This window comes from Xiphophorus hellerii, chromosome 13 (assembly GCF_003331165.1).
Source record: "Xiphophorus hellerii strain 12219 chromosome 13, Xiphophorus_hellerii-4.1, whole genome shotgun sequence".
NCBI classification, from domain to species: Eukaryota; Metazoa; Chordata; class Actinopteri; order Cyprinodontiformes; family Poeciliidae; genus Xiphophorus; species Xiphophorus hellerii.
This window is the reverse complement of record NC_045684.1, coordinates 25,007,042-25,034,695: the sequence shown is the minus strand read 5'-3', so window position 1 is coordinate 25,034,695 and position 27,654 is coordinate 25,007,042. Positions and strand designations below refer to the sequence as shown.

Below are 27,654 nucleotides of genomic sequence, written 5' to 3'. Positions count from 1 at the left end.
ACCAGCGCGCGCGGGAGGCGGGGCTTATGCAAATGTGTTGGCAAGGGAGACCCAGCGGTTCATTCATCTTCTTCCACAGAGAGAGAGAGGGAAAGAGAGAGGTGAGTGAACTCGGGAGTCTGCTTTACATGAGGGACGAACCGTTTGGGAGGAAAATACTGCCGTGACATCAAGCCGGGAAGCACTTTCCTCGTCAGAAGGAGCTGAATTTACCCTCAAATATAACAGGGTAAGTGGAGGTCATTTCCCTCCCCTCTATCCTCTGTTCTCATGTTCTGCTTTCATTGCACCATTATTGTGAAGCCACTGGATGCAGGGAGGGGAAAACCCCCCAAAACAAATTAGCTTTTATTTAGCTGACAGAATAAGTGATAAAAGAGGAATAGTTTTCCTAAACAAACAAAAAAAAAAGAATAGTCTTCTGTTACATTACGTAGCACTGCATATGAGTCAGTTGGTGTCTCAGCTGTACTTGTTGAGCAGGTGAGCTCAGTGTTTTCCTGGAGGGCACTTTGAACTGACATTTTGGTGAGCACATCTGCTTTCATAAAAAAAAAAAGGTATTCTGGAGACCTGGTGACTCATATTTTTTTAAATTTGTGTTTCGTTTAAGAAGAAGCATTTGTTTTGCTAAATGCAAGATGTCCTTCATGCTGTGGGAGGAATAAAATAATAAACAGGAGGAGAACAGGAACACGTCTGAATCTAATCTGCTCGTGCAGAAGATAAATATGACACGAGGATGTAAATGGATGCATGAGTAGCTGGTTATCTTAACATAATAGCTGCAGCAGGAATCAGGGTGCACGTCCTGCAGTCTGCGGTTGTAAATCCTGACGATTGTGCCTTTTAAATTCCTTTTTTTTTGCAGCCATGTCACACTAATGATTAAGAACTAAAAGCTTGACTGTGTTTTTATTGGGCTTTTATGTAACAAAGCGGAGCAGGAAAGGATAGTGATGTATTATATACATATTAATGTGGGACCTCAGTGGCTTCCTCTGTTGTTTTTTTTGGTGTGTTTTTCTTGCCTTAAATCACAAATTCTCTTAGCATGCGTAACAATTGCCAGTACTGAGTTTGTGGAAGTAGGTCTGTTCTAACTTTTGTCTGATACAGTATGTAGAACAACACTGCAGCTGCTTTGTGGTTGTTATTCTCTGCTTTCTACTCAAGCCTTTTCTCAAGTGCTGCTGAGCAATTACAGTCCTGCATTTTGGAACCGACAGACGCCCGGGTACCGCTCATTCATTTTGGGGTCACAGCTTTGTGCTAAGAGGGCTAGCACAGTTATCATAACCAATTTTTTTATTTATTTATTTTTTACCACATGCTTTTCATCTGCAAAAGTCTGTACAGTCTATCTTTTGTGACCTGCATAAATAAATTAATTTTATATTGCAGTGAGGTTTGATATAATAAACAGAACAATTTAAAAAACCCACAACCTTTAATTTCAGTACATTTGTTCAACGGGGGTAATATATTTTGCTAGTGAAATATTAAAATAATTTTTTTTTAAAATAAAAAACAAATGTAATAAATAAATACACTTTTTGACATTGGCGTCCAGCTCATTAGTCAAAAGCTAAAAGAAATTCGCGTTCATCAACAGAGTGCCAAGTCTCTAAGACGACCACTTGATGCCATCTATACAGTGCAGTATGGCGACCAGATGTTGCAATTTTGATCCCCAATAAAACCAAGTCTGCCAGACTATCAGGTGTGAAAACACCCTAGGTCTTCGGTCTTTCAAACAAGAAAGACTTTAATCATCTAATCACTCCAGTGTTCAGAGATGTTCTCATAGCTCCATTGCTATGTCCAACAGTGTGTGGAAAGAAGCTGCAGCTGACTGAGCAGCAGATCAGTGAATGTTACTGTATCCACATCCTGGGAAGCTGGAAAGACTTATTGATCCACACACAGTGCAATAATACCAACGTAAAGCAACATGTTAACTGCTACTGTTATTCCCGTGTGTGTGGGGGTGTGCGTGCGTGTGGGGGTGTTTTTCAAGTGTGTTACAGCCTCACATGAAGGATGCTGTGTTCCTATAACACACTCATACGCAGCGTTTTGTTTCTTTTTTCCCTCTCCCCATGCATCATTTCCATTTTGGTAATAAGCCATGTGGCCAGGTGTACTGCTCATCTGTCTCATGCATCACCGGCTGTGTACAGCGGACAATGTGTGTGCACATTGTCCGCTGTACGTCTTTGTGTTTGAAGCAGGGCGGCTTTCATGATGCACACACACCTCTTGACTGATTGATTCATCCATTCTTGTCACATGCTTTATTACCCAGGAAGAGAGATGATTGAATATAGAGATGTGTGGTTGTTGGGTGTGTGTGTGTGTGTGTGTTTGCAAACTGGCTGACTGTGGTTGAGCACCAATAAAAGAATCCAGAGTGAGGGAGTTTTGTTGGATCAGTGGTGGGTAACTAGTGAACGCTTACAGATGTTAAAACTCAAGGTCCTTCATTTAGCTTAAGATTCCCACCAATCAGAAACTGTGGTAGAAGGATGGTTAAACTAGCTTTTTCCTCAAATTTACAGTGTATGTGGAAATATTTGTGGCTGAATGATGTGGCATATCTTTCTAAAATATTAGAAAGATATGCCCTACAGGTGCACCGATAGATTGGCGATATTCCAAAAGTAAGAGAAATGGGACACGATTTATTTAATTTTAGGAGATCAGCGATTGGCCGATAATTACATGAGAAATCAATCTTATCAACCAACATTGTCTACCTCCATCAAGGTCTGGAAACCAACCACTGTCTCTTTTTGTTCTGCTGTTAGAGAGGGTTGACTGATAGACCTGCCAACCAGGTAACGTCTGTGCAGTCAACAATAGTCACTGTTGTCAAGTTAGCGTCTTTGTCGTAATATTTAGCGACTTTTCAGACCAATAAAATTGGTATCGGCCAAGACTGGAATTGCAAGGTCAGGCTTCTTAGAGACTGGTGACAAGCCAGAGAACTTCAATTGTTGCGCCTCTACTTTTCACACTCGTCAGGGTGCGTATACACCAGCCCTGTTTAGTACTCTTTAACTGAACTTTAGCTTTTTTGCTTAGGAAGTTTGGTTCGATTGTGAAGGTGTAAATGTGCAATCAAAGTCTAATGCAGATCAAAAATGTGAACTCTGGTCCGCCAAAAAACCTAGGTCTTGGTTAGATTGACCTAGGTCATGCATATGCATTCGAACATATGCAGTTCGAATGCATATGTGAACGCCAAGAAAGAGCGCTCCAAAAGCAAAAAGCGAACTAATGCGCAGGGCATTCTGGGTACATACAACCAAAATAAATCAGAGTCTAGAGAGAGAAATGGCTCGTGGTTTGTTGCATTTTGTGTAGAAGAAATGTGCACTCATGTCTTCTTCTGAGGTTTTCGTGTTGTTTCTTTCAGTAGTTTTTGGTGCAGTGTCACCACGGGTAAGGAGGTGAACAGGTTAATCAAAGTGCAGCACAGTGTGAAAGCACCACACTACCTGAAAATGCAACAAATGTTGCAGGTTTGGTCCCGATTGAACCGAGTCTACTGGATTATTAGGTGTGAAAACACACAAGAACACCCAATCTGTCTATAGCACATAACCTTTTTGTTCAAAACATACCATCAATTATCCAGGTTCCAAAGTCCAAGGTGAAAGCAAGTTCATAACAGCTATTATGTACACGCTAAAATCCGCTGAGTTAATACCAAAATAACCTAATTTGGGTTATTTTGGCTGAAGGGTTAAGTTTTCATCCCCCAAAGTGGTTAAAGTGACTAATATTCTGGCAGAATGCCAGAAGAAATCCCACATGTTGCTTTGTCAAGACCTCCAGATAAATGATTGAATTTAGTTTGCAAAATTTCTGCCTGGCCACACAGTATAAAAGTCTTCCAGTCTATTTTAACTTTAAAACCAATTATTTTTTGAAAGCCTAAATGTTTACGACCTCAAAACTAAACAGAAATAGTTTGTAGACAAAGAGATGGATGTGCTAGAATAGACCAGTCAAAGTCCAGACTGAATTTATTTACAATTGACCACATGTGTGGACAGGTATAAATTATTTTGTTCTTCGATTTAATTCAAGATGGCATCAAAATCGTCTTAAAAAGTCTTAAATTTGACTTGCTAAAACCTGCAGATACCCTGTTTTTCCAAAACGGTACTTGGAGTTAATACATTTTCTTGAGCGTAAGTAATCTAGGAGACAATTTTGCTCCAGTGAACTTCAGTGTGTTTTAGGAACAGATATTTGCAGATTTTAACAGGGTCTGGAGGTGTGGTAGGACTCTGCTGGAAAGGGAATCTGCTACAGTAATAGCAGTGAATCAGTGATATTTTAGACGTAGAGTCTCCAGGAGACTGACTCATGAGGATACATTGCCTTTTTGTGCCCCTTGTTTCTCCCCTGGCTCAACATGCTGCTTCATCTTAAGTGAACATTCGAACTGCACCGGGGGGAGCAGTGTTTCTATAGCGATGCATCCATCCTGAATGAGTCTGCTGGGAGGTGTATGCAGATTAAGGTGATATAAAGACTAGCAAGAGCCATGCTAACACTTCATCCCTTATTTTCTACTGATTTCCACTCATTCCAGTGCAGCTTATCTGCTGTTTCTCTACACTAAATTACAGTTGGCATAAACACAAAAAGGTCTTACTTGTCTAGTTGGCAGGATTGCTTCGTGTACTAAAATTAGGCTGTGACTTTAACTGGTTGACATCAAATCTTTTTACAGAAAAGCCGATGAAACGTGATTCAGGGAAATGATGATACCTCACCGCCCGTTTGTGTTGTTATTCTTCAAATGATCTTTTTTACATTTTGACTCCAAACTTCGTCTCATCTCTTAGATCAATGGTGCCCAATGTCGGTTCCCGAGGGCCGGCATCATGCATGTTTTAGTTCTCTCCCTGGTTTAACACACCTGGATCAAATGATGGCTGTTAGATGGCCTAAAAAGAACATTGACAAGCTGAAAAGGTTGTTGGTACCACCAGGGAGAGAACTAAAACATGCAGGATGCTGGCCCTCGAGGACCGACTTCGGGCACCCCTGTCTTAGATGTTGATTTCAAAGAGATTTTGTTCATCACTGAATTACATTCAGAATGGTTTCAAATCATAAAGGGAGTGTTATTTTTTTCTCATTGCATAACAAAAAAGTTGGATAAGAAGAAAAAAAAAGATACATGCTACTGTACAGTGAACCCTTCACCTTTTTGTGGTACAGTATTCCAGTGTGGCCCCATTTTGGCTTTTCAGAAGAAAACCAAACTGTGACAGAGTAACAGCTAAGATACAAACCTAAGATACAAACCATTAGTGGCTAATGGTAGGTTAATCATGCTAGCTAGTAGCTAGCAAGCTTGTTGTGTCCTTTAAGTCCCCTTTTTAAGTTTTTAGTCATGTGTTAATGCTAATGGGACAATATTTTCCAAAAGTTAATTCCTTGGATCAAAATTAAAAACTGCCTCTGTACTTACGATCACACATTTACAGCTGTAAACACAGGATCCCAGCACATTATTGGGTTTTAGGAAATACGAAGCCTCTGCAATGATTTTTTTCTTTTATGAAATTACATATTTAACCACCAGTTGGCAGCAGAGTCCCCAAAGCGTTACCCTTAATAAATGATATTAGCTATCTTTATAGATAAATAAGGGCTACTATTGTGACAAAAACTACATCAAAAAGCAAAATGCTCTGAAAGAGAACAGTTTTTGAAAGTAATTTTGAGCAGGCAGTTGTTTGGGTGCTATGTGTGAGTTTCTCTTTAGAGAAGGTTAACGTTTACATCCTGTTCGTTGTTACCTCTCTGTGCTAAACGAAATGGTTGTTTCACAGGCCTTTTTAAGGAATGTGGACAGCATTGAAATTAACAAATTTTACAAGCCTGAACTGAGTAATTCTATACTGAACAGAGATTTGTTAAAACACACTTTCCCATTTTTGAAGTATCTGTTCTAGTTGTGGATGTCAGGATCTGTGTTTTTCCGTGTTTAGTTAGAGTTTTTTGTGTCCTTGAGTCTCTTCGTTGTCCTGTCCTCCCCTTGATTGTTCCCAGGTGTGTCTCGTTCTGTGATTACCCTCCCGTGTATTTAACTCCACCTGTGTTCCTTGTTCCTCGTCGGGTCCTCGTCAATGTTTCGTCAACGTCAATGTCTAGCCTTGTTGTCGTCAGTTTGTCCATGTGCCTGCTGCTCGTTGTTAGACTTATTTATTATTAAAATTCATCATTCATCATACCTGGGTCCGCTGCGTCTGCCTCACCACCAACACCGCACCGTAATTCATGACAGTAGGACCCGACCAGACCGAAAGGTGAGGCTGCTATTATGGACCCAGCTGGAGTGCGGAGGCGGAGATCCGGCAGGGAGGACAGGGCGCTGGCTGACGCTCTCGCCGAGCTGCAGCGGGAGCTTTTCCGAGGGACAAGACTGGTGTTGGCGCCCCCCGGATTCGGCCCGCGTCGGTTCCTCCGTCCGGGTAGTCAGCGACGTGAGCCGCCGGTGGAGCCGGCCCCTCGTCGCCTTCCGGAGCTGTCACCCCCGCAGCCGGTTCCAAGGCTTCGCTGCGGCTCGCCCCCGCGGCCGGTTCCAAGGCTTCGCTGCGGCTCGCCCCCGCGGCCGGTTCCAAGGCTTCGCTGCGGCTCGCCCCCGCGGCCGGTTCCAAGGCTTCGCTGCGGCTCGCCCCCGCGGCCGGTTCCAAGGCTTCGCTGCGGCTCGCCCCCGCGGCCGGTTCCAAGGCTTCGCTGCGGCTCGCCTCCGCGGCCGGTTCCAAGGCTTCGCTGCGGCTCGCCTCCGCGGCCGGTTCCAAGGCTTCGCTGCGGCTCGCCTCCGCGGCCGGTTCCAAGGCTTCGCTCCGGCGCACCCGAGGCCGAGTCAGCCGGCGTTCCAGCCGGCGCACCCGAGGCCGAGTCAGCCGGCGTTCCAGCCGGCGCACCCGAGGCCGAGTCAGCCGGCGTTCCAGCCGGCGCACCCGAGGCCGAGTCAGCCGGCGTTCCAGCCGGCGTTCCTTCCGAGACTCCCAGTGTTCCTTCCGAGACTCTCAGTGTTCCTTCCGAGACTCTCTGCGTTCCGACTCAGACTCTCTGCGTTCCTCCTGAGACCCTGACCTCCAGCGTTCCTCCTGAGACCCTGACCTCCAGCGTTCCTCCTGAGACCCTGACCTTCTGCGTTCCTCCTGAGACCCTGACCTTCTGCGTTCCTCCTGAGACCCTGACCTTCTGCGTTCCTCCTGAGACGCTGACCTCCAGCGTTCCTCCAGAGACCCTGACCTCCAGCGTTCCTCCAGAGACCCTGACCTCCAGCGTTCCTCCAGAGACCCTGACCTCCAGCGTTCCTCCAGAGACCCTGACCTCCAGCGTTCCACCCGAGACCGAGACTCCCTGCGTTCCACCCGAGACCGAGACTCCCTGCGTTCCACCCGAGACCGAGACTCCCTGCGTTCCACCCGAGACCGAGACCCCCAGCGTTCCGACCGAGACCCCCTGTGCTCCACCAGAGACCCTGCCTCGGGGGGCTCGTCGTCGCCGTCTGTGGGCGGTCCCCGGGACTCATCGCCACCTCCAGCGCCGCGGACGGCCGCCGGACCGCCTCCGTGGTTCCCGCCTCCAGCGCCGCGGACGGCCGCCGGACCGCCTCCGTGGTTCCCGCCTCCAGCGCCGCGGACGGCCGCCGGACTACCTCCGTGGTTCCCGCCTCCGGGGTTCCCGTCTCCGTGGTTCCCGCCTCCAGCGCCGCGGACGGCCGCCGGACCGCCTCCGTGGTTCCCGCCTCCAGCGCCGCGGACGGCCGCCGGACCGCCTCCGTGGTTCCCGCCGCCGCGGACGGCCGCCGGACCGCCTCCGTGGTTCCCGCCGCCGCGGACGACCACCGGACCACCTCCGTGGTTCCTGCCTCCTTTGTCTCCGCCCACCCTGTGGGTAGTTTTTTGTTTGTTTATGGACTCTTGGCCCTTCTTGTGTTTCCGCCCACGATGGTGGGTAGTTTTTTGTTTTTCTGGACTCTGGCCCCCCGTCCAGCGCCCCTCCGCCCACCCTTGTTGTGTTTTTGTTTTTTCTGGACTCTGGCCCCCCATCCGGCGCCCCTCCGCCCACCCTTGTTGTGGTTTTTTTTTTGGGCGTCTGGTAGCCGCCCTTGAGGGGGGGGTACTGTCAGGATCTGTGTTTTTCCGTGTTTAGTTAGAGTTTTTTGTGTCCTTGAGTCTCTTCGTTGTCCTGTCCTCCCCTTGATTGTTCCCAGGTGTGTCTCGTTCTGTGATTACCCTCCCGTGTATTTAACTCCACCTGTGTTCCTTGTTCCTCGTCGGGTCCTCGTCAATGTTTCGTCAACGTCAATGTCTAGCCTTGTTGTCGTCAGTTTGTCCATGTGCCTGCTGCTCGTTGTTAGACTTATTTATTATTAAAATTCATCATTCATCATACCTGGGTCCGCTGCGTCTGCCTCACCACCAACACCGCACCGTAATTCATGACAGTGGAATTACAAAAAGGAAACATTGTGTTGCTTTTACGGTATTAAGACCACCATAGACTAAAAACAGGCACATAAAACACAATATGTGGTCTAGATTATTCTGCGCTGATCCTTACTCTGTATAAAAGAAATTAAATACTAAAACAATATCTAAATACTATGAAATTATCTTATGGCCTTACCTCATTCTCATGAACCCTGACATCCAGTATTGTTCTTTCTTGTGAGCTGGATGCATCGTCACTCCCTTGGCAACTGGGGTTGTCAAAAAGAATCAATAGTCACATAATAATCAACACAAAACCTTTCGATCTATTTAGATATTCATTTGAGTCGAGGCCGATGCCTGCAGTGCCATCCACTCCAGTTGTTACACAACTTGGCACAGCTTGACTTCAGACCAGCAGTCTGCTGCTCTCTCACTGTCAGCCCAACACAGGAGCACTGGTTTTCATTAACGCCTAACTGCTCCACTGGTGCTGTGTTATCGTCACACTCTAGAGCTAGTTATACACTAAGACCCATTTTTACAAAATCCTTCCGTCATTCAGAAGATTAAAATTGAGGACATTGGTTTAATACTTGCTCACCCTTTACATATGAATCAAAACTGTCCACAGATATTAAATTGAAATTATAATTATAATTATTAATTATAATTATGAAATTATAAATCATCTTGCAACATCTTAGGAAAAAAAGACTTATCATTCAGTTGAGTGAGTGAAATAAGCAATTTCAAAACCGGATGTTGCTGCTGGCGCAAACTTCAAAGAAGACAACAACAGGAAGTGGTAAGAGGATGATGGTGAGACATGTTTTTTAACTTATTGCGTGACCAAACTTATTTGATTTTTTTTTATTAATACCGCAAAAGTGAAATTGTGTTTTTTCAACCTTGGTGGAATATCGACAAAGTTTTGCCCACATTTGTAATACATGGGGTCCATAATTACTCCAGCGAACAGTGCGCTGCTGTGAGACGTCGTTGTACACTGTTCACACAGTAGTCTCATTGCAGTCCGGTTTAACTGCTAACTGGAACGACCACAAAAAAAATCTCATTTCAGCAAAAAGCATTGATATTGAGCACCAAGACCTGCTGTGTGAATGTGGTCCTTGACACCCTCTACAAGGGTCATTTCTAAAGGATAACCCTGATTGTTCACAAAGTGCTGTGTTCAAGCATAATCATAGAAAGTTGAGTTGAAGAAACAAATGTAGTTGGAAAAGATGAACCAGCAAGAAGGTTTGTCAAGCAAAATCCATTCAAGGAAACCCTGAAACCAATGGCAGACAACGAGACTTAAAGTGTATGTAAACGTTTGTGATTGTAAATTCCTCTGTATTGTTCTCCAAGCTCCTTCTGATCCCATGAGCCTGTATTAATCACAGGACATGACAGGTTCTCATGCTAGGCTGTCTGATCTTCTTAAGGTCATGTACTAATCCCCCCCGACCCCCTGCTTTCCACTGTAGTTTCTTACTCTCTACATAATTTCTCAAACGTGTACATTAGATGCAAGCCATTCATATAGCCTTATTTAAGACTTCATTAAGTTTTGGTAGGTATTTTATTAAAATAAATGTTAAAGTTTGGTACAATGAGGTAAAAAGCAGCACCATATCTGGGAAAACCTGATCCTTTAGTAAATATTGCAATATTTCTAGTTTTCTAAACATTTTCAGATATGCTTCATGTTGCAAACAGTTTTCAGTTTGTCGAGTTTGATTCAAGGTTTACGCCTTTTAAATCACAAGTACAGAGCTCTCAGCGTGAAGCGGCAGAGCCGTGTAAACTTACTTTCCCTTTAGTTATCAGTATTTTGGTTTGAACTCGTATCACATCCATAAATCAGGCGGCTCGTTGTTGGCCGTGAGCCTCGGTCTCTGACGGATGGCAGTTTGTTTCTGTCAGTTTGCTGAGCTGCCCCAATAATGTTTTAGCTTATTGCTTATTCACATAACAATAAGCAGGCCCTGTTTTAGGTTTTCATTACTACTTTCATTACTTTTTCATTACTTCTTCTACCCTGTTTCACAAACCTTCACACACACATGCACACGCCCAATGTACTTCACAGGGTAGTAGATAGCAGAGCCGGTATTGGACTAGTGTGTTATCGATTGTCCCCATATCACATCTGTTGTCCTTTTTCCACTCTGAAGAGACGACACAAACTCCGCCCTGCACAGTCACCAGCTCTACGGGACGCCCCGCTTCCCATTTTTGCGCTCTTTCCAACTCAATTACAGCTTTTGCCAGCTAATCATTTTCCCTCGCAGAGACAGCAACACGTTTCTCCCTCTGGGACACGTTCAGTCAAAGCCGCGGAGCGAGAGCTCCCATCGTAGTGATAGTGTGCTCAACATTTTGTTCCTCCATATAGTGGAAATTAGCAAGTCCACACTATGGACTGTGTGAGATTACAGTTGAAGCATTTCAACCATTTTGTGATTCTCAAAAAGGATTTTTTAAATGTTGACTGCCTCTGATTTTTCACTGCGTAAAGCTCTTTAACTGACTGAAGTGATGTAGAGGAATTACAGCAGAACGATTGGAAGCTGGCAGACGACACCTTGGAATTACCTTTGTAAAACATTACAATACAGGGTTCTAATCTGAAATGTTTCATATTAACTGATTTATTCTTTCATTTAGATTTTTTTTGTCTGAGCATTTTTAAGATTATAACAAAATTATGTAGAAGGAGCCAAACTTTCTTAAAAGCCAGTGGCAATAAAACCTTGTTGGTTTCTTATAATTGCTGCCCAGCTTTTTTTCTTCTTCTTAAGTTTCCACTGATAATAGTTTACCTCTAGTGGTGAGCTCTAGCTTTTTGGGGCTGAGAAGCCTCCTTACTAATACCCCTGTGTTTAGCTCACTTCACAGATTTTCTATCAATTTCAAGTTGGGACTGGCAGGTCTCTTTCCAAACTGTAATATTATTTTCATTCAGACAAAACAAACGGGAAAGTAAAATAAGACTTTATGGTAATGAATAATTTTGTACTTGCATAAAAAAGAGAATCATTTTTAAAGCTGAATAATTAAAGTACACGCATTTGAATTATTAATACCATGTTTTATTATTCAACAATCCCTTTCAAGTCACGGATTCTTTCCCATGTGCTGCATTAGTTTTAGTACATTCTCAAACCTAGAATTTGTTCATCTTGCTTTGACTCAGTAGGAGAGTTTAACTTGGAACTTGCGTGGTTAACTGGTGTGACCAGTGAAAAACATCGATTTTGGGTTCGACGGAGTCCTCCGCCTGCGTCCCATCATCATTTTATCACCTGAAAAAAACTCCTGATGGGGTTTGGTTCTCCACAACAATACTGAAACTGATGGAGGTGCAGAAAGAATATCAAGAAAAGTTTCATTAGATGTGAGAAAACTTCCAAACTTGCATTTGGGTGAATGAAAACGAAACATTGGAAAAGTCTTTTGGTAAGTAGTAACATTGTAGGTTCTCCAAAATGCTTGTCGTCATAGGATTGAGCAGTCTTAAAAGTCAAGTAGACAATTGAGTGACTTTAATCCGGTGGTACAATATGACAGGACACTTAGTTTGGTAGAAAGTTAAGGAACACTAATATCCCTTCTATCACAGACTGTAGAACCAGTAGACCATATTATCGTTTGGAGCATCAAGTGTAAAATCTATAGAAAGAAACAGACAAATGGATGTCATTATCAGTTGTCATAATTTCAGCCCACACAGCCTATCAGAAACATAAGTGCTGCCTTATTTGAAATTTATAGGCTCATCGTGTCATGCAAGAAGTGACACAAGGAGATTTTTAAGCGTTGGTGCTCAAACCTGTTTCGTCCTCACTGTTGGACTGCTACTTTACACATACCCACCATATTACAGAAAAATAAAACAATATACATGATTTTTTGGAGGAAATTCCAGGTAAACCTCAAAAGGGGGAACTACTAACAGTTCAGCCAACCACAAAATTGAATGTCAAGAACAATACTCAGTCACTACTGCTTTACAATGGTTAGCTGTGAGAAACTAGGTGAACCATGACATAATCAATGAACATTTTAATCAGTTGGGTCGTGCTCTGTTGGGTTATTTTGCCAATTTGCAGAGACGTCTACACAGTATTAGCAAATTAAACGAGATATTTCAGATGAAGAGCAGTTTTTCTTTTGCAGTGCTGGTAACGACTACAGTTTCAAAACTTGGAAGAGGGAAATGTGGATAATTCTGAACAAATTTAGCATCTTCTTAGGGAGTTCCTGTCAACACCTTACAGACTGTGAACTTTTCATTTAATAAAAGCTGTGTATTTAACAGGCTACTTGATCAAGTCAAAGTTGTCAAAGGAGATTTTCAATAGATCTTTCTAGACAGTTGTCAAAAAAAAAAGACCTTACATATTCTCCTTACATAACCTAAGCGGAGAGCAAAACTGGATTTCCTGTCTTCACATTTCCGTTTGCGTCTGTGTAAACTTTATCTAGAAGCGACATTGACATGTACAGCATGTGATTCCTTTAGATGAAACATCCGTGCATCAAAATGCAAGTCTCCAGTTTTGTACTGTTGTCATGTGACAACAGTACAATCTGGAAATCAACAGAAGGTATGATCTGCTTCGTCAAGCACTGAACATTTCTGATCACTGTCTCTCCGTCAAGGGAGACACTCCGGTGTGAACAGACACATCAGCACACATTAGATCAGAGCACTATGACACTGATTAAAGGTTTCACTTCCAGAACTGTCACAGAACAAACTCAGCCTTCTGTCCAGACCATCCGTCTGAGTAAAAGTTTGTTGAAAAGACAGGAAAGATGATGCTGCCTTCTGTCTAAACAGCATTTAAATGGAGTTGGGAAGAGAAATGTGAACAGACATCCAGACAAAGATCTATTACCAAGGTGTAAATGTATTTGAGAATGTGATGGAGGTGACATTGACTAAGACGGAGGGTTTGGAATAATGATTTGTTTCGTATAGTGCACAGTGATTGGACATACCCAGGTGTGCCAAGAAATATGTTTGATACCAGTCTGAGTAATTCAAGATTGGGACATTGCAGAAGCCAAGTCCCAGATCAGTACTTTATTTAATGACATGTACATGCAATAAAATAATTGGCAAAAACCACAAACATTTTCAGAGAACATGTGTTTCTAAATATATGTACCAAAATGGTGGACGTATTTGAAAATATCCGGTAGAAATCTGTTGTTTTGGGATGTTCATGTACCAAACAAATGTAACGCTGTTTTATACTTTTAACACTTGCAGAAGGCCTCCTATAACTGACTGTACAATGAAACATTCCTCAACTTTAAAAAGTGACAAAGAAACAAAGCAGAAAGGACTCCCAGCTATCACTAAACTCTTTGGGAATATTAAGATTTCTCAGCAGCTATAGTGGAGAAAGAAAAGCGGATCAAACCAGGATTTATTGCCAACGTATGTATGCCAGGCACTCATATAATGCTCCAAAAGCAGGAAGCGGACAACGGCGTACGGCATTCTGGGTAAATACAACTAAAACAAATGCGTGAGTCTAGCTCTAGCGGGAGAAATGAATGATGGACTTTTGCCAAAGACAAAAGAGGTGAACAAGCGGGTGTTCATCTTTTGTTGAACAAGCAACCTGACCTGTTGTCAGAAGACAACCTGACCTGTCTTCTTCAGAGGTTTCAGTGTTGTTTTTATCAGTGGTTCTTGGAGCAACGCCACCACAGGCGACAAGAGAGTGTAAGGAAGTTGCTCAAAGGATTAGCTGACAGTGCAGTGTGAAAGAAAACCACACCAGCTGAAAATGTAACAAATGTTCCAATTTTGTTCCCCAACTGAACCTAGTCGCCTAGTCGTACCAACTTGACATCATATTGTATTGTTCAATACCAACATACTGTCTACAATTAACTACTGTAGATGTTTGTAAAAGTACGCAGCCCTCTAGGGGAAATGGGGAAAAAGTTTTCTTTTGCATTGCCGCGCAATATGCTTACTGCAATATTTGCTGGTCTACTTTGTAAACAGTCACAAATGTCAATTTAAAATTTCAAATGTATACACATTTAAAGAGCCTCAGTGTTTGTTCTTAACTGTTTGGTGCAAAAAACTGACTACCAATAGAAAAGAGACACAATCAAAACTGTCAGACGACTTATTACCCCACGATAATAACTAAGAAATAGTCCAAATAGTTTGTATATATTTTTTCTTCTTTCCTACTTACAGAAAGTTTCTGTTTATGTCACAGGTTTGTGGTGCGTTTCTATCCTAAAGAAAAATATATAAAACTTCAGATATTAACATGTGGAAAAGCCTTACAAAAACTTTCTATAATAGCAGAAAGTACGATGGCCACCGTAAGAAAGGCCATCATACAGTATTCAATTATGCCGCATGAACTAATCAGTACATTATTGTGAGAGAATGCAAAACCTTTTGCGAGGGAACGCAAAAAAAAAAAAAAATTCCCATGTCCCCCAGGAGGCTCCATATAAAAAAGACACTAGTAGGCTAGAAATCTGGCACTTTGCCTTCTTATGAGGTGTGAACATTTTAGTGTCTAAAAACTTAAGAAATGTAGGAGTAGGAAAGCAACTTTTCTATTTACCATGTGGATTTGGTCATTCATTTCAAGTGCCAAGTTTCTTGTCTGATCCATTGCAGCAGTCCAATGCAGAAATAAAAGTATTGGACAATTGCAGAGCAGCTGTCATGGTATTCAACATTTAGATTTCTACTTGTGTCCCGCTAAACGCATCCTTAGGTAATCCACAGTGCAGACATTCCAACATGTTTCAGCCTCTCGCCCCGTCAGCTTTGTTTCCGTCAAGCTGGCCTGACAAACACATGCGTGGTGACACACATAAAGTATCCTCCACGCATTTACAGCTCAGCTTTCCACCCAAAGTTTTACTATCAGTGTGACGTCTGGAATGACCATGCATTAAGCTCCTTTCACACTCAATAAGAAACTCGTCTGTCTTCTCCTTCGGCAGTGAGCTGGCGTCCTGCTTGCATTGTCTGTTTCCATAACACAAAACCTGCACTTTACCCTTTATTGTTTCCTGAAGTAGTTACAGCGAGCATCAGAACTAGTGTGTGGGGGTGTGTGTGTGTAGGTGTTTTTGACATGAACAGCATGTCAAAGACTTCATTGCGCACAGCAGCAACAGCATGTCATTGCTGAGCAGCGCTCTCACAGCTCTACATTTCACATAAGAGTTAAAGGACAAAGAATCATGGGCTCCATCATTTTCATGTTATTTGTAAGTGCTTATTATGTTAAAATCAGTGAATAATAGGGTACAATGAGACTGTCATATGTGTTGAAGATCCAGAAGACAGAATCCAACAGAAGGAAATACAGCTGACATATAATTGAAAGAAAGAATCGGAATAGTTAAGGTTAAAGTCTACATCCATGTGCTGTTCAGTTTTTCTGTGCCTTCCCCCGCCCCTCACTGCTTGGCATGCTCTCCATGCGCACACCTTCACCTTTTTGTTTGCACTCTGATAAGCTCTAGCTCCTCCAGGGCAGCCGAAGCGATATGCTGAAGAAGGCTGTTCATCTGGGTTGTCAAAGCTTCACCCCAGCTGGCCCAATGAGATCGGGCCATGATGGTTATCTCTGCATAAACCCTGACACCAGAGAGTCAGGCATCACTAAGACGAGCTGTCAGAAAGTCGACAACTCTACTGGGGAAGGGGTTTAGTGGATTAAAAGGTTGCTTGTTCTGCTAATGAGAACAATCCTTCAGAATGACTTTCCGGTGTCTGATATAATCGGTCTGATATAATGGGCTTTAATTCCTCAAAAAGTTCTATTTCCATTTTTTCCACAAATAGAGACGAACAATTTTGTAACAAAAGGATAGAGGCTTAAAACCAATGTAGGAAGTGTTTATACTTCACCAACTTTAGTGCATTCACACCCGCTTTAACCCAACTGTAATTCATTTGCCTGGTCTTGGTCTTTTGCAAAAGACAAAAGAGAAATCCTACAACCACTGAAATCTGATGCCTCTCCATTTTTGTTTGCATTTCGTGAAGAAGGAAGTTGCACTCGGTGTTTTCTTCTGATGTTTACGTGTTGTTTGCTTCAGTAGTTCTTGGTGCAGCGCCACAACAGGCGAAGAGGGGAACAGAACTGTTTCAGTCACAGGACTGACTCATTGGACACAGTGAGTGAAAGTGAATCGCACCAATTGAGAATGTAACAAATGTTGGTCCCCAATTGAACCGAATCTACTGGACTTTTAGGTGTGAAAACACACATACTGTATTTATTTGGAGTTTTATGAGGTCTACGAAGAAAATGTACTTCCTAGAAAACATCCAAGACGTTAGTAGACCTTTAAGGATAAATGACTCATTTCTTTTACAAATAAAAATCTAAAAATATTATTTGTTGTGCATTTGTATTTAGTAAGGGTGCACCGAATGTAATTTTGTGGCCTTTCACAGATCTTTAAAAAGCCTGACTTACCGATTCCACGTTTGGCTGGTACCAATTTTCTTTTTACTGAAAAGTTGATAGGAAGATGTAGGTAAGGACAATCATAAACTATCCAGAGCAATAGGAGATTGGTTTAGATCAGAGCTTATTTATGTGTTAGAATGGTCCAGTCAAACTCCAAACCTCAAATCTAAGTGAGAGTCTTTGACAAGACTTGAAAACCGCTCTTCAAAAAACACTCTTGTTAAAAATCTGATTGAGCTTAAGCTTTTTTGCAAACTAGACAAAATATTTGGTTTCTAGAGATGAAAGATGGATCCACAAAGTAGTGACAAAGTAGTCAGGTTTTTTTAAAGTTTTTTTTTAGGCATCAATAATTGGAAATCATCAAGATAATTCAAAATTCTTATCAGAAATGTTTTGTGATAATAATAGCCTGTTCCTACTCCTACTCCTGTCTTTGGGAGCCACAGAATTAGTGGCTTTAACGCAAAATATGAGAAGAATCAAGGTGAATATGATGTGTGTGTGAGTGAGGTCCTCAGACAACACTCACACAAGTCAGTTTGTTTATGGTGGACTTCTGCCCTGCACATGCATTTACATGTGCAAACCTATGAGAGCACATGTTTAACTCTGAATTCAAAGTTAAACTTTGAATTCAGAGACTCATTAGGAGTTTAGCAGTGGACGTTTATGACCTGAGTTAATTTATTTTATTGCTTGTTTCTTGAAATAGTGTGTGTATGTAACGCCCTTGGTAAGCTTCTGACTTGAAATACAGACACGCACACACTTGGAAGAAATCAGAACTGACCTTTGCCACATTTTTCTTTTCCCCAACAGCTTTTACCCTTTTACTGCTAATATTCCTCCTATCAATATTTTTTATGACTCTGCTTCTAAGCTAATGCGTCCCCCAAGTGTCTTTGACTTGTTTCGGGAATGCAACTCTTCAAAAATAATAGCACAGTTCACAGGGATTTAGGGCTCAGCTGCCTCCCTATCCATTACTCATTCCGCGTTTAGTGCAACAGGATGATGCTTCCACCAGAAAACTGCCCTGACACCGTCAGGACTTGTGGCCGCCCGGCACTGTGCCGTCGGCTGTGTCCTGTGTCAGAGTGCGAAAACGGCTGCATGAGTCACGGATGGCGTCACGAAGGTGCTGCAGTGGCCATCAGCATGTGGGGTTATGTGTGTGGTGCCGGTGGCTAATGGGCCGTTTTATGGGCTAAGCTGAAGCGATGACATCACAGGCCTCGCCAACACAGCGAGAGGTCAGAGTCGTCATTCTGAGGAACGGACAGTTGCTGCAGATTTCGAAGCCCTCCGTCTTCCAGCTTTAACTCGCTAACTTTCTTCTACTCTTACTTTAGCATGTATGATGTTACTCAGAGTTATGTTGTCAATGTTTCTGTGTTGTCAAACTGTAGATTTTTTTTAGATGTTCAGTCATTTCAGTCATTAATAAAGAGAAGAAATATCTTATTTTAAAGCCATAATTAGACTAAAATCCACTTGGAAGATGAAAGTCGGCAAATATTCAGACACCCACAGCCTGATGAAAATGTTGCAGACCTGCTCTGGCTGCATCTGTTCACAAGTGATCATGTTCGTCATCCTCATGAGGCCTGTGCAGTTCAACAACACAGGGCCGCTGCTGCTGTTGTTGTTGTTTTGTCTAGCGGCCCCTCACCTGCATGCTCAACCGGTCTCGCTTTGTTTCTGCTTTCCCACCCAGAGAGGTGAGGCATCATGGGGAAACACAACAGCAAGCTGGCCCCGGAGGTCCTGGACGACCTGACCAAGAGCACGGAGTTCAACGAGGCAGAGCTCAAGCAGTGGTACAAAGGCTTCCTCAAAGACTGCCCCTCGGGCATTCTCAACCTGGAGGAGTTCCAGCAGCTCTACGTTAAGGTGAGAGAAAACATGAGGCGAAGGAGAAGAAGACATGCTAATTGATTCTGCCTTAACAAGGACGGCTGGGTTTCACTGGAACTCTAACCAATAACACTCTTGGTGCTAATCACTTTTGTTCTCTTAGTTGATTATAATAGATCTATGACTACTGAGTTATTGTATTCATTGTATACCTCTTCTGTTATTGGAATTAAACAATCTGTTTTTAATACAACTTAAGTGAAACATCTAGCCACTAAGTTAGCTAGCCACCAGGACTGCTACTGCTTTACACTAGAAACTGGAAACTGCCTGCATTTGGGATGCTCTTTGGGGAAAGGTCCAAGACACCTTTGATGTGCTGCAGTTGTCATGACAGGCCACTATGTGGCACTGTGATCTTACCATGTCATCAAAACGTGGATATATTTTTGACCCTTGGCTTTCACCTCACTAGCTTTCAGCTCATTTAGCAAACAGTAACCAGTCTCAGTCTCTGAAAAATCTAGTTCTCATGTAACTCAGGGTATCTGGAGGTTTCAGCAAGTCAAACTGAAGACTTTTCAAGATCTTTTTTATGGCACATTGAACTCAATTTAAAGCCAAATATTTAAATAAATATAAATATTGGGGGATCCTAGTGTATTACAGTTAATCATAGCAAAAACAATGACAATGTGGCTTAAGAGGTTTTTGCCAGAAATATTTCTGCCAATAACTTCATGTTCTCTTTCAATGCTTCACACACTTCAACTTATTTTCTGATGTTGAATCAATATATAACTGCTTATAAAGGGTTGTTTTCTGTGTGACAGAATTTGCCATCTTGTAAAGATTTACAGACATCTTTGACCAACACATGTCATGGCCAAAGACAGCATCGAGGTTCTTCGCAGTACATTTGTTATAATTTGTTGTTCTGCTTTTCTCCTTGCTTTCTCTCTTCAGTTTTTCCCATACGGCGACGCATCAAAATTCGCCCAGCACGCCTTCCGCACGTTTGACAAGAACGGCGACGGAACCATCGACTTCAGGGAGTTCATCTGCGCTCTGTCCATCACCTCCAGGGGAAGCTTTGAGCAGAAACTCAACTGGGCCTTCAACATGTACGACCTGGACGGAGACGGAAAGATCACACGCATGGAGATGCTGGAGATCATCGAGGTGTGTGATTGTAGGTGGGCGACCTAAAAAGAAAGCTTAGGGTTGCTTCTAAAAAAAAGCTTCTTCCCTTTTACCCTGTGCTGCAGGCCATCTACAAGATGGTCGGCACGGTGATCATGATGCGCATGAACGAGGACGGGCTGACGCCTCAGCAGCGCGTCGACAAGATCTTCTCCAAGATGGACAAGGACCACAACGACGAGATCACCCTGGAGGAGTTCAAAGAGGCGGCCAAGTCCGACCCTTCCATCGTCTTACTGCTGCAGTGTGACATGCAGAAGTAGAAGGGGAGGGGAAGGGCAAGAAAAGAAGGGAGGGAAGGGATGAGGGGGTGAACTGAAGCTAGGGAAATTAGGAGGTTGAGAAAAGACAGGGAGGGATGCAGTCCTAAAGGAGGAGGAGGAAGAGGCATTGACGATTGATTGACGCCATTCCGTTTATTCCCCACTCTGCTTTACTCTAGACGGGAGGCTTGACAAATTCAGTCAGATGGTCTGTGAAAAGTGGAATTCCCTCCTGCTGCATTTGGTGCATAGCAGAGCAGCATGGTGTTACTCGTGCTTTCACACTGTATTGGACGCGAGATCACAAGGCTGCGGGGTAACAGCAGTGTTGAGATCAGCTTTCTGACGGAGAGTGCTATTTTATATTCATGGAATACCAGACATTTCATCTTATTATTGCCTTCAGTGCTGGAGACTGGAGGTACAGTATACACACTGTTTTGGTCAGACCATGGCTGCACTGGTTTAGATTCTACCCTAGCCAAGTTCCCAGCTGCTTCCAGGCAGCGTTTTTGTGGCAGATTATGGCTGAGTGTCCACCAGCTAAACACTAGGCTGGCAGCTGATGAAACGTGTCACCCAGCTGCCTCCAGCGGCATGGCCAGGCATACTGATGTGCTCCTCAGTCGCTTCTTAGCTGCGCCCACAGCTTTGATAACAAAAATCAATATTTTGTCAAAGGAGTTTGTAATCTGGTTAATGCCGATACTTGTTCTGCTTGTGACGCAACCTGAGCTTTTGTTCTTCAAACTCTCTGATCTGCAAAATGTATGTCGAATCCTGCAAACCCCGCAGTCTTTCGTCAGTAAAACCACTTGTTTGAGCAACAAGAGGAGGCACTTGACCATCTCGGCACAGGGATAATCACAGCAGTAATTATAGATCTTATGACAGAATGGTATTTCTGAGAAAGGCCAAACCTGCTACGATGATTCACCGTTGTTTCACATTAAATAGCCGTCTCTCCTCTTCCTCTGCCTGCATCCTGCTGCTGCCCCGTTTTTTTCTTTCTTCCTCGCTAAATGTCAGAGAGGAAGCGCTTTGATAATAGGTAAAGGGAGAGGAACTTTACTCAGATCTACAATCGATGAGAAACGGAGCAAAGGGTTGAAGAGGTAGCTCAGGCGTTGTGTGTCACCTGTGGTAAGCTAGATGAAAGAAAAAAACTGGATGGTTTATCTACATATTTGCATTAAACGCCCAGAAATACACAAAAACAGCTAAAGACCACATCAAGCAAGAATAGGCAATCTCAGAGATTTATGGTTATACCAGTCAGATACTACTTTAAAGTTAGCCTTTCTACGCAGGATTATAGTTTTAGCAGTGGCATCGGAGGAAGTAAACAAAGTCGTTTAGTCAGTGTTTGCCACGCTTTCACATACTGAACAATTAAAGTCACAGCAAGAGGGATGTTTAAGACATTTTATTGCTGACAACAATGTCCTGTTCCTATTCCTCATGGGGTTGCTTACAGAGCATGCAACGTCTAGTTCTCTTCATCGAACTGGCACAGTGCGTATGTCACGTCCAAACATTAGCGATTGGGTAAAATCGGATCCAATCGTTTAAAACATCAACTGAATCCACACCTGCAGAAAGAAATCGTTTGTCAATAGCCAAGGGTCCAGACCCCTCCAAGTCTCTAAATGCCACTCACTAATGACATTTTGGACGCTGCAGTATCTGGACTGCGACTGATAGGTTGTCTCAGACAGACACACTTTTGTTCCTGAAGATATATCTGACTTGACTCATACAGTTTCAGTTCTCCTGTTCTAATTGGAAGCATTCTAATAAGGAGCAGTTTGGAGCAGGGCGAGACTCCTCTACATAACACAACCAGGCGAGAAGGCATGACATTCTATCAGCATCATAATAACATGAAAGCATAAACTTAGCTTGTCCACACAGCTGGGAGCGCACACATAGCACCAATAAAAGTTGAGTTTCATCACAGTCCCATACCAGTTATTTTAAAATGCCACGAAGAGTCAAGCAAGTTGACTCTTCCTCATTGGTTCGTCTTTAAGACTGGGAATGACAGTTGTTTGTAATGTAAAAACTTGCGAGAATGTCCCAGAGATATCCGTGGTAAACGTTACATTTGTGTCCAAGGTAAAGACGATGATCTTCTCCTCCACTGCAGACGCTCCCTCCCTGGTTGTTCAGAAAGAGCCTCTACATGTACATTATTATAATACGAGTGTAATCGTATTTATGAATATAAACAAATATAAGATGTAAATGTGCGGATAGTGTAGACCTGATTTCATTTTACAACACTGCTATTGAGAGAGAAAGAGTGCATCTGTGTGTGTCTGAGTAATACTGAACTGACATCAGAGCTCTGTGTGTGTGTATGTATGTGGTGTGTGTGTGTGTGTGTGTGTGTGCGTATTTAAGGGGTTACTGTTTGAGTGTTCAGTGTTTTGTATTTGTATCATTTGCGTAACAAGAGATGCCTCAGTCTAGTTTCACTTTGTAACAATGTGAATGTGACCTCCACTCTGAAGCACTGAGTATTATTACCCTAACATGTTTGCTTTTGTGATCTGCTGGTATACATGATGTACAATCTGCCCCATGAAACAGCCAACTGTCGCAATGCTACAAGTGCTAAGCCTATACGATGGTCAGCAGAGCTGACGGTTTGTTACCTAGCTTTGAGGAGATGGAGGTGATAAAGAAGCAATGCTGTGTCACAGTGCCACCTAGCGGTCGGAAGAAAATTGTCACGTCTGGAAACAGTTCAGTTGCTGCATATTCCCTGTTTCAGTACATGATAAACCGCCTTGGAGATGAAAGTGAGGAGCATCCTCCATTACAAGAGATGGTCTTATATAACTAGAAGCCATATTTATTCCCCTCAAAATTACGGTATGAACTATTTACATGGTTAATGTTGGTAAAATAAAGCCCAATGTAAAGTTATGTGTTTGGAAAAAAAATGAAATTGGCTTAACATTTTTAATTTTTGTATGAAAAAGGCTGGAAAAAAGAGTCAGACTTATTGGCCAATTTTTCAGCATTACCTTCTAATCAAATTAAGAAAAAGCGACTCAGAGAAATCTTTGTCAGCTAAACTACAACCCCTTTTAGTGTTACGACTGTTTTAAGGCTTTATTGTGGTTTTAGCTGTTACAGAAAGCATCTGTCAACAGCAGGCAATGCTTCTAACTATCCAAACAGAATAAAATTGTTGGCTTAATGCATTTAAAAGTGTTTAAGGAGGTTGGACAGAAGCATCTTCGGATGGGTTTTAAATTTACCTACTTTGTAAGCTAAAAGTTTACTTAAGATACGTTTTATTTCCTGGTATTTAGCTAGGTTCGATTTACACCAAGATCCTGTTAGTTGTTTACACAAAAGTTTTCCCACTTTAGAACCATTTGTAGATCAGTATGCAGTTTTTTTTCCTTTTTTTAAAAAAAGCAATAACCTCACCTTCCTATCAAATCTTATTCCTCTCTGCTTTGTGTATTTTTTGTGACAGCAGCACAGCACCACATGTAGGCCTGGCAATAGAACTACAACATTTAGGATTATTATTCATTATTCACACACTAAAAAAAAAGAAACTTCTAGAAATTATGCCGTGTTTGCGAGGGACTTGACACATGCCGAAATCATTCTAGGAAAGAAAAACAGTTTTTATGGTTATTAGGTATTTAGATAAATATTTCTTTAAAAATCCTACAGTTTGATTTATTATCCTACTTAGTTTCTCTCACTAAAATTTCAAATCCCTGTTTAGATCAGTTGAGTCGCATATTAAAATTTTCAAGAGTTTTGAGTACTGTAGCTGTGTGACAGACAGTGTATACAAAGATAACCAGAACTGCAAATTTACAGTACAGTTATAAGGGATTTCTTAGAAGCAGTCAGTATCTTGCCTGCAGTAGATTACTCTATGTGTGTTGTACTTCAGTTCAAATCCAGATTAGCTGGCCCTGAGGCTAAAGTTAATGGGCTAATCTGAGAGGGGCCAAGTCCAAAGCTGACTTTTACCTTCTAGATAAAACTCCAGTCTCAAAAACATCAGGGATGTTTATGTGAATGCTTTTTACGAACCTTTAAATTATCAACAGGTTTGCTTTAACCGGTATTTACAAAAAAATATATGATCGTTTGTATAGAAAGTGGAGGTTGGAAGCAGTGCGCCACCAATAATCATCCGGGGTGAAACATATACTGAGAACAGAAGATATTATTCATTTCCAGTCAGTATAAAAAATAAATAAAATAGTATCAGTAATTGTAATATTTAGCATTTTGTTGCTTTACTTTTATATCAGAAAGTTATTCTGTCTGAAAATGCTAGCAAGAATTAAACAAAGCAAGATAACTGATGGCGCACTGTCTCTACCACCTCCATTTTCCATTAAATAATCATTGCTACTGTAATCAAAAGTCAAACATGAAGATAGTTTAAAGGCTCTGTTAATACTAAACACTTGAGCATGACAGTAGAATCAAAGTGTCACTCGAAGCATGATATAATTGCTCCTTTAGCTTTTGTCTGCTGTTAATACACCTGCCTGTATTATTCGTTTATATAATTTACATTTGCATTAAATATTATAGGAAATCGATCTGGCAGACAAACTAAGATGAACTCAACGACAGAGGTGGTGTTATTATTTGCCCGTCCCTCTGCCTTGCTGCCTCCCTTTGTGCTGATTTGACTCCCTCCATCATTGCCACAGACACGGTTAGTCATCCAATTTCACATGTGCCGGTTTGCTGTAAAACGCTCTGATTGGAACAGATCGGCTCACACAGTGGATCCACAATGTTTCTGTCTTCGCTCTGTTGTGTTCATTAGACTTCATCCATTCTAATTAGCGCTGCTTAAGATTCCTGAACACACACACCCCCACCCACGCACGCAGCTGCAGATCATATGGAGGTTTTCATTTGGCTCGAGATCCGGTTCAGAATGTTGGTGAGAAAAGTCCATCTCTTATGTGCCAACGATGGGAATGGAGCTCATTGTGAATTGCTGATGTACTTGTTACATGTGATGCTGTTCTAAACAGGCACCTTAACCTCTGTGACATGAATACCAACATAGGTTTTTTTAAAAAAAAACTTTTCTTCTTAACAGGGAATCATGTCCGCTCTGTTGTTCAATATAACTATACTCTTCAACCGCTCTCTATGATGTTTATGTAAATCTGTCTGTGTGTCCTTTTTACTTTTATTTTGAAATCTTATTAGAGTCCTAGAACAACAACAAAAAAAGCATTGTAATTATTTTTGTTACATAGAATAAAACATAAATGTCAAGAGTGACGTGTGTTTTCCTCTCGTTCAGTGTCGGTGCGTCGGAAACTGCTCCGAGGCACGCGCGCAAGAACCGACTCAGAGCTAGCACGAGTCACCATGGCGTCGCGCCGCGTGTGCGGAGGCTTTAGTCTCAGTCGCGGTTGTCCCGGACGGGTTCGACTCCCGACCTCGGTACCTTTGCCGCATGTCTTCTCCCGTCCTTCTACCCTCTTTATAAAAATGTATTAGTCGGCTTTAAAAAAATAAAAGAAGAAAGCAAGCATGAGTCATCTCAGTGATGATGCCACACTGCTGCAGTGATGTCACCCCTAAACGCTGTTCTCATGGTAACCGTGCTGGGGCCACGAGGCAAGGAGACGAGCCACACGAACCGTGTTTGCTGCACATATTTAGGTGGAAGCAGAAGGAGCGGTGAGATGTAATGAAAGGTAATCATCCCTCCGGTGATGGTTGACTCTCATTAACTAGGCAGAAGCGGAGGAGTAACGAAACAGAGAGATGACTCATCAGAAGTGACTTATTAAATTACTTTAGTTGGATTTATAAAGGTGTAAAAATGAGCATACCTCAAGAAATCCAACATAGGTCTCAATTATTGCAGCTTCTCCTTTATACAACTTCCCAACCCGCCATTTTTTTCCCTCTCTTTTTCCATTGCACATTCCCTAAACCCTCCATCACGGATCAATAAAAATCTATTCTGAGCCTCGCCGCATCGGGCTTTTCAGCTCAGTGGAAAACCAAACACCACAAAAGCACACACTGTGGCCACAAGCCGACGCAATCCATGAGGCGCCAGAGCAGCAAAAGGGTGCAGCGCGCGCAGTGGCCACAGGGGGGCGCTGCATGCTCAATGCGCCCCCTCCTCTCTCTACCTGCCTCCTTGTCCACCAGCACAACAACATGTCTGTGACATTTTGTATCACAAAGGCTGAAAAAAAAAGAGACCATGTAAAGGTCAGGTGTTCAGTTCAGTTTCATATTCACATAACAAGCTAAGAGAACAGAGAGAGAAAGATATGAGGACGGTGAACACAGAGGAAGTGAATGTGTTACAGTAAAAAAAAAAAAAAAAATCAAAGTAGACCTAAAGCGGCTAGAGTTTGTCTACACAAATACAGAAACTTCTACTGCTGTCAAATCAGACATGCTGGAACAAATAATTCACAAACTTCAGTTTCACATGTGCCGGTTTGACAGCAGCAGGGGTTTTGTGTGATAGAGCAACACAAAGCAGAGCATAACTGTAAAGTAGATGTGTGTTTCATAATTCAGTTTTATAAAACCATCTGCAAAGTGTTAAATTCAAGTCGTATTCAGCCAGGACTTTGTCATGATGACACCTGCAAACCTTTTTGGAGGGGTAAGTCTCTAACAGTATTGCATATGTATAAAGACCATTTTTTTGTCCAGTATTCTTTGCAAAATAGCTCAGTCTCAGTCAGGTTGGATGAGTGTTTATGTGAAAATGTAATTTTACGTCTTGCCACAGATTTTGAGTCCAGAGTTTCTCATAAAGAGCTGAAATCTGTAAATAAAACAAAGACAGCCTCTTTTGATACGCGGAGCTGTTTTGATGCTAGCGCAGAAGCTAACATCCACGGTCTTCCTTTTATTGGCTTGATTTGATGTACAGCATTCATGGATACAACACACGGGCAACAGGACTTTTCTACAATTAATTTTCTTTTTTGTTAATTCTTCTCAGTATATAAGACGTAATGACAACAGTTAAAGAAAAATCCAGCATCATTTCAGCATAAACTTGGACCTGATTATGTTACTACTGATCTTCCTCTGCAAGCAAAGCAGATACTAGATCTAGCAGAGTGGAAAGACCTCACTAAATCACTGGGAAAAATGCAAAGTCAAGTTAAAAAAAACAAACATGAGTGCAAACCACTGAGGCACACATCTGTAGCAGAATTCAGCATGCATGGCTAATGGCTCTAAGTACAACCTTTTTTTAATGAAGGGTACATCCATTATCTACCACCTTTAGGCTAATTTATTCCCTGATCTGCCCCTCCCTTACTGGCTTTCATACTCACCAGAAGAGCA

The 27,654-nt window shown here is 42.4% G+C and overlaps 1 protein-coding gene across 1 annotated transcript; it reads left to right on the top strand.

Annotated features, from left to right (window-relative positions):
* The first annotated feature begins 61 nt into the window (after window positions 1-61).
* Window positions 62-25,386, top strand: LOC116731153 (visinin-like protein 1). The gene is made up of 4 exons (XM_032580702.1): window positions 62-229; window positions 18,696-18,871; window positions 19,802-20,017; window positions 20,104-25,386. The coding sequence occupies exons 2-4, from the start codon at window positions 18,710-18,712 to the stop codon at window positions 20,299-20,301; spliced, it is 576 nt and encodes a 191-aa protein (XP_032436593.1). The 5' UTR covers window positions 62-229; window positions 18,696-18,709; the 3' UTR covers window positions 20,302-25,386.
* Window positions 25,387-27,654: the final 2,268 nt, after the last annotated feature.

Bases quoted from the DNA above. Each gene is read 5' to 3' on its own strand.
- LOC116731153 (XM_032580702.1), top strand. From the start codon at position 18,710: ATGGGGAAACACAACAGCAAGCTGGCCCCGGAGGTCCTGGACGACCTG. The intron at 18,872-19,801 runs GTGAGAGAAAAC...TTCTCTCTTCAG, and splicing joins TCCAGCAGCTCTACGTTAAG to TTTTTCCCATACGGCGACGC. The intron at 20,018-20,103 runs GTGTGTGATTGT...CCTGTGCTGCAG, and splicing joins AGATGCTGGAGATCATCGAG to GCCATCTACAAGATGGTCGG.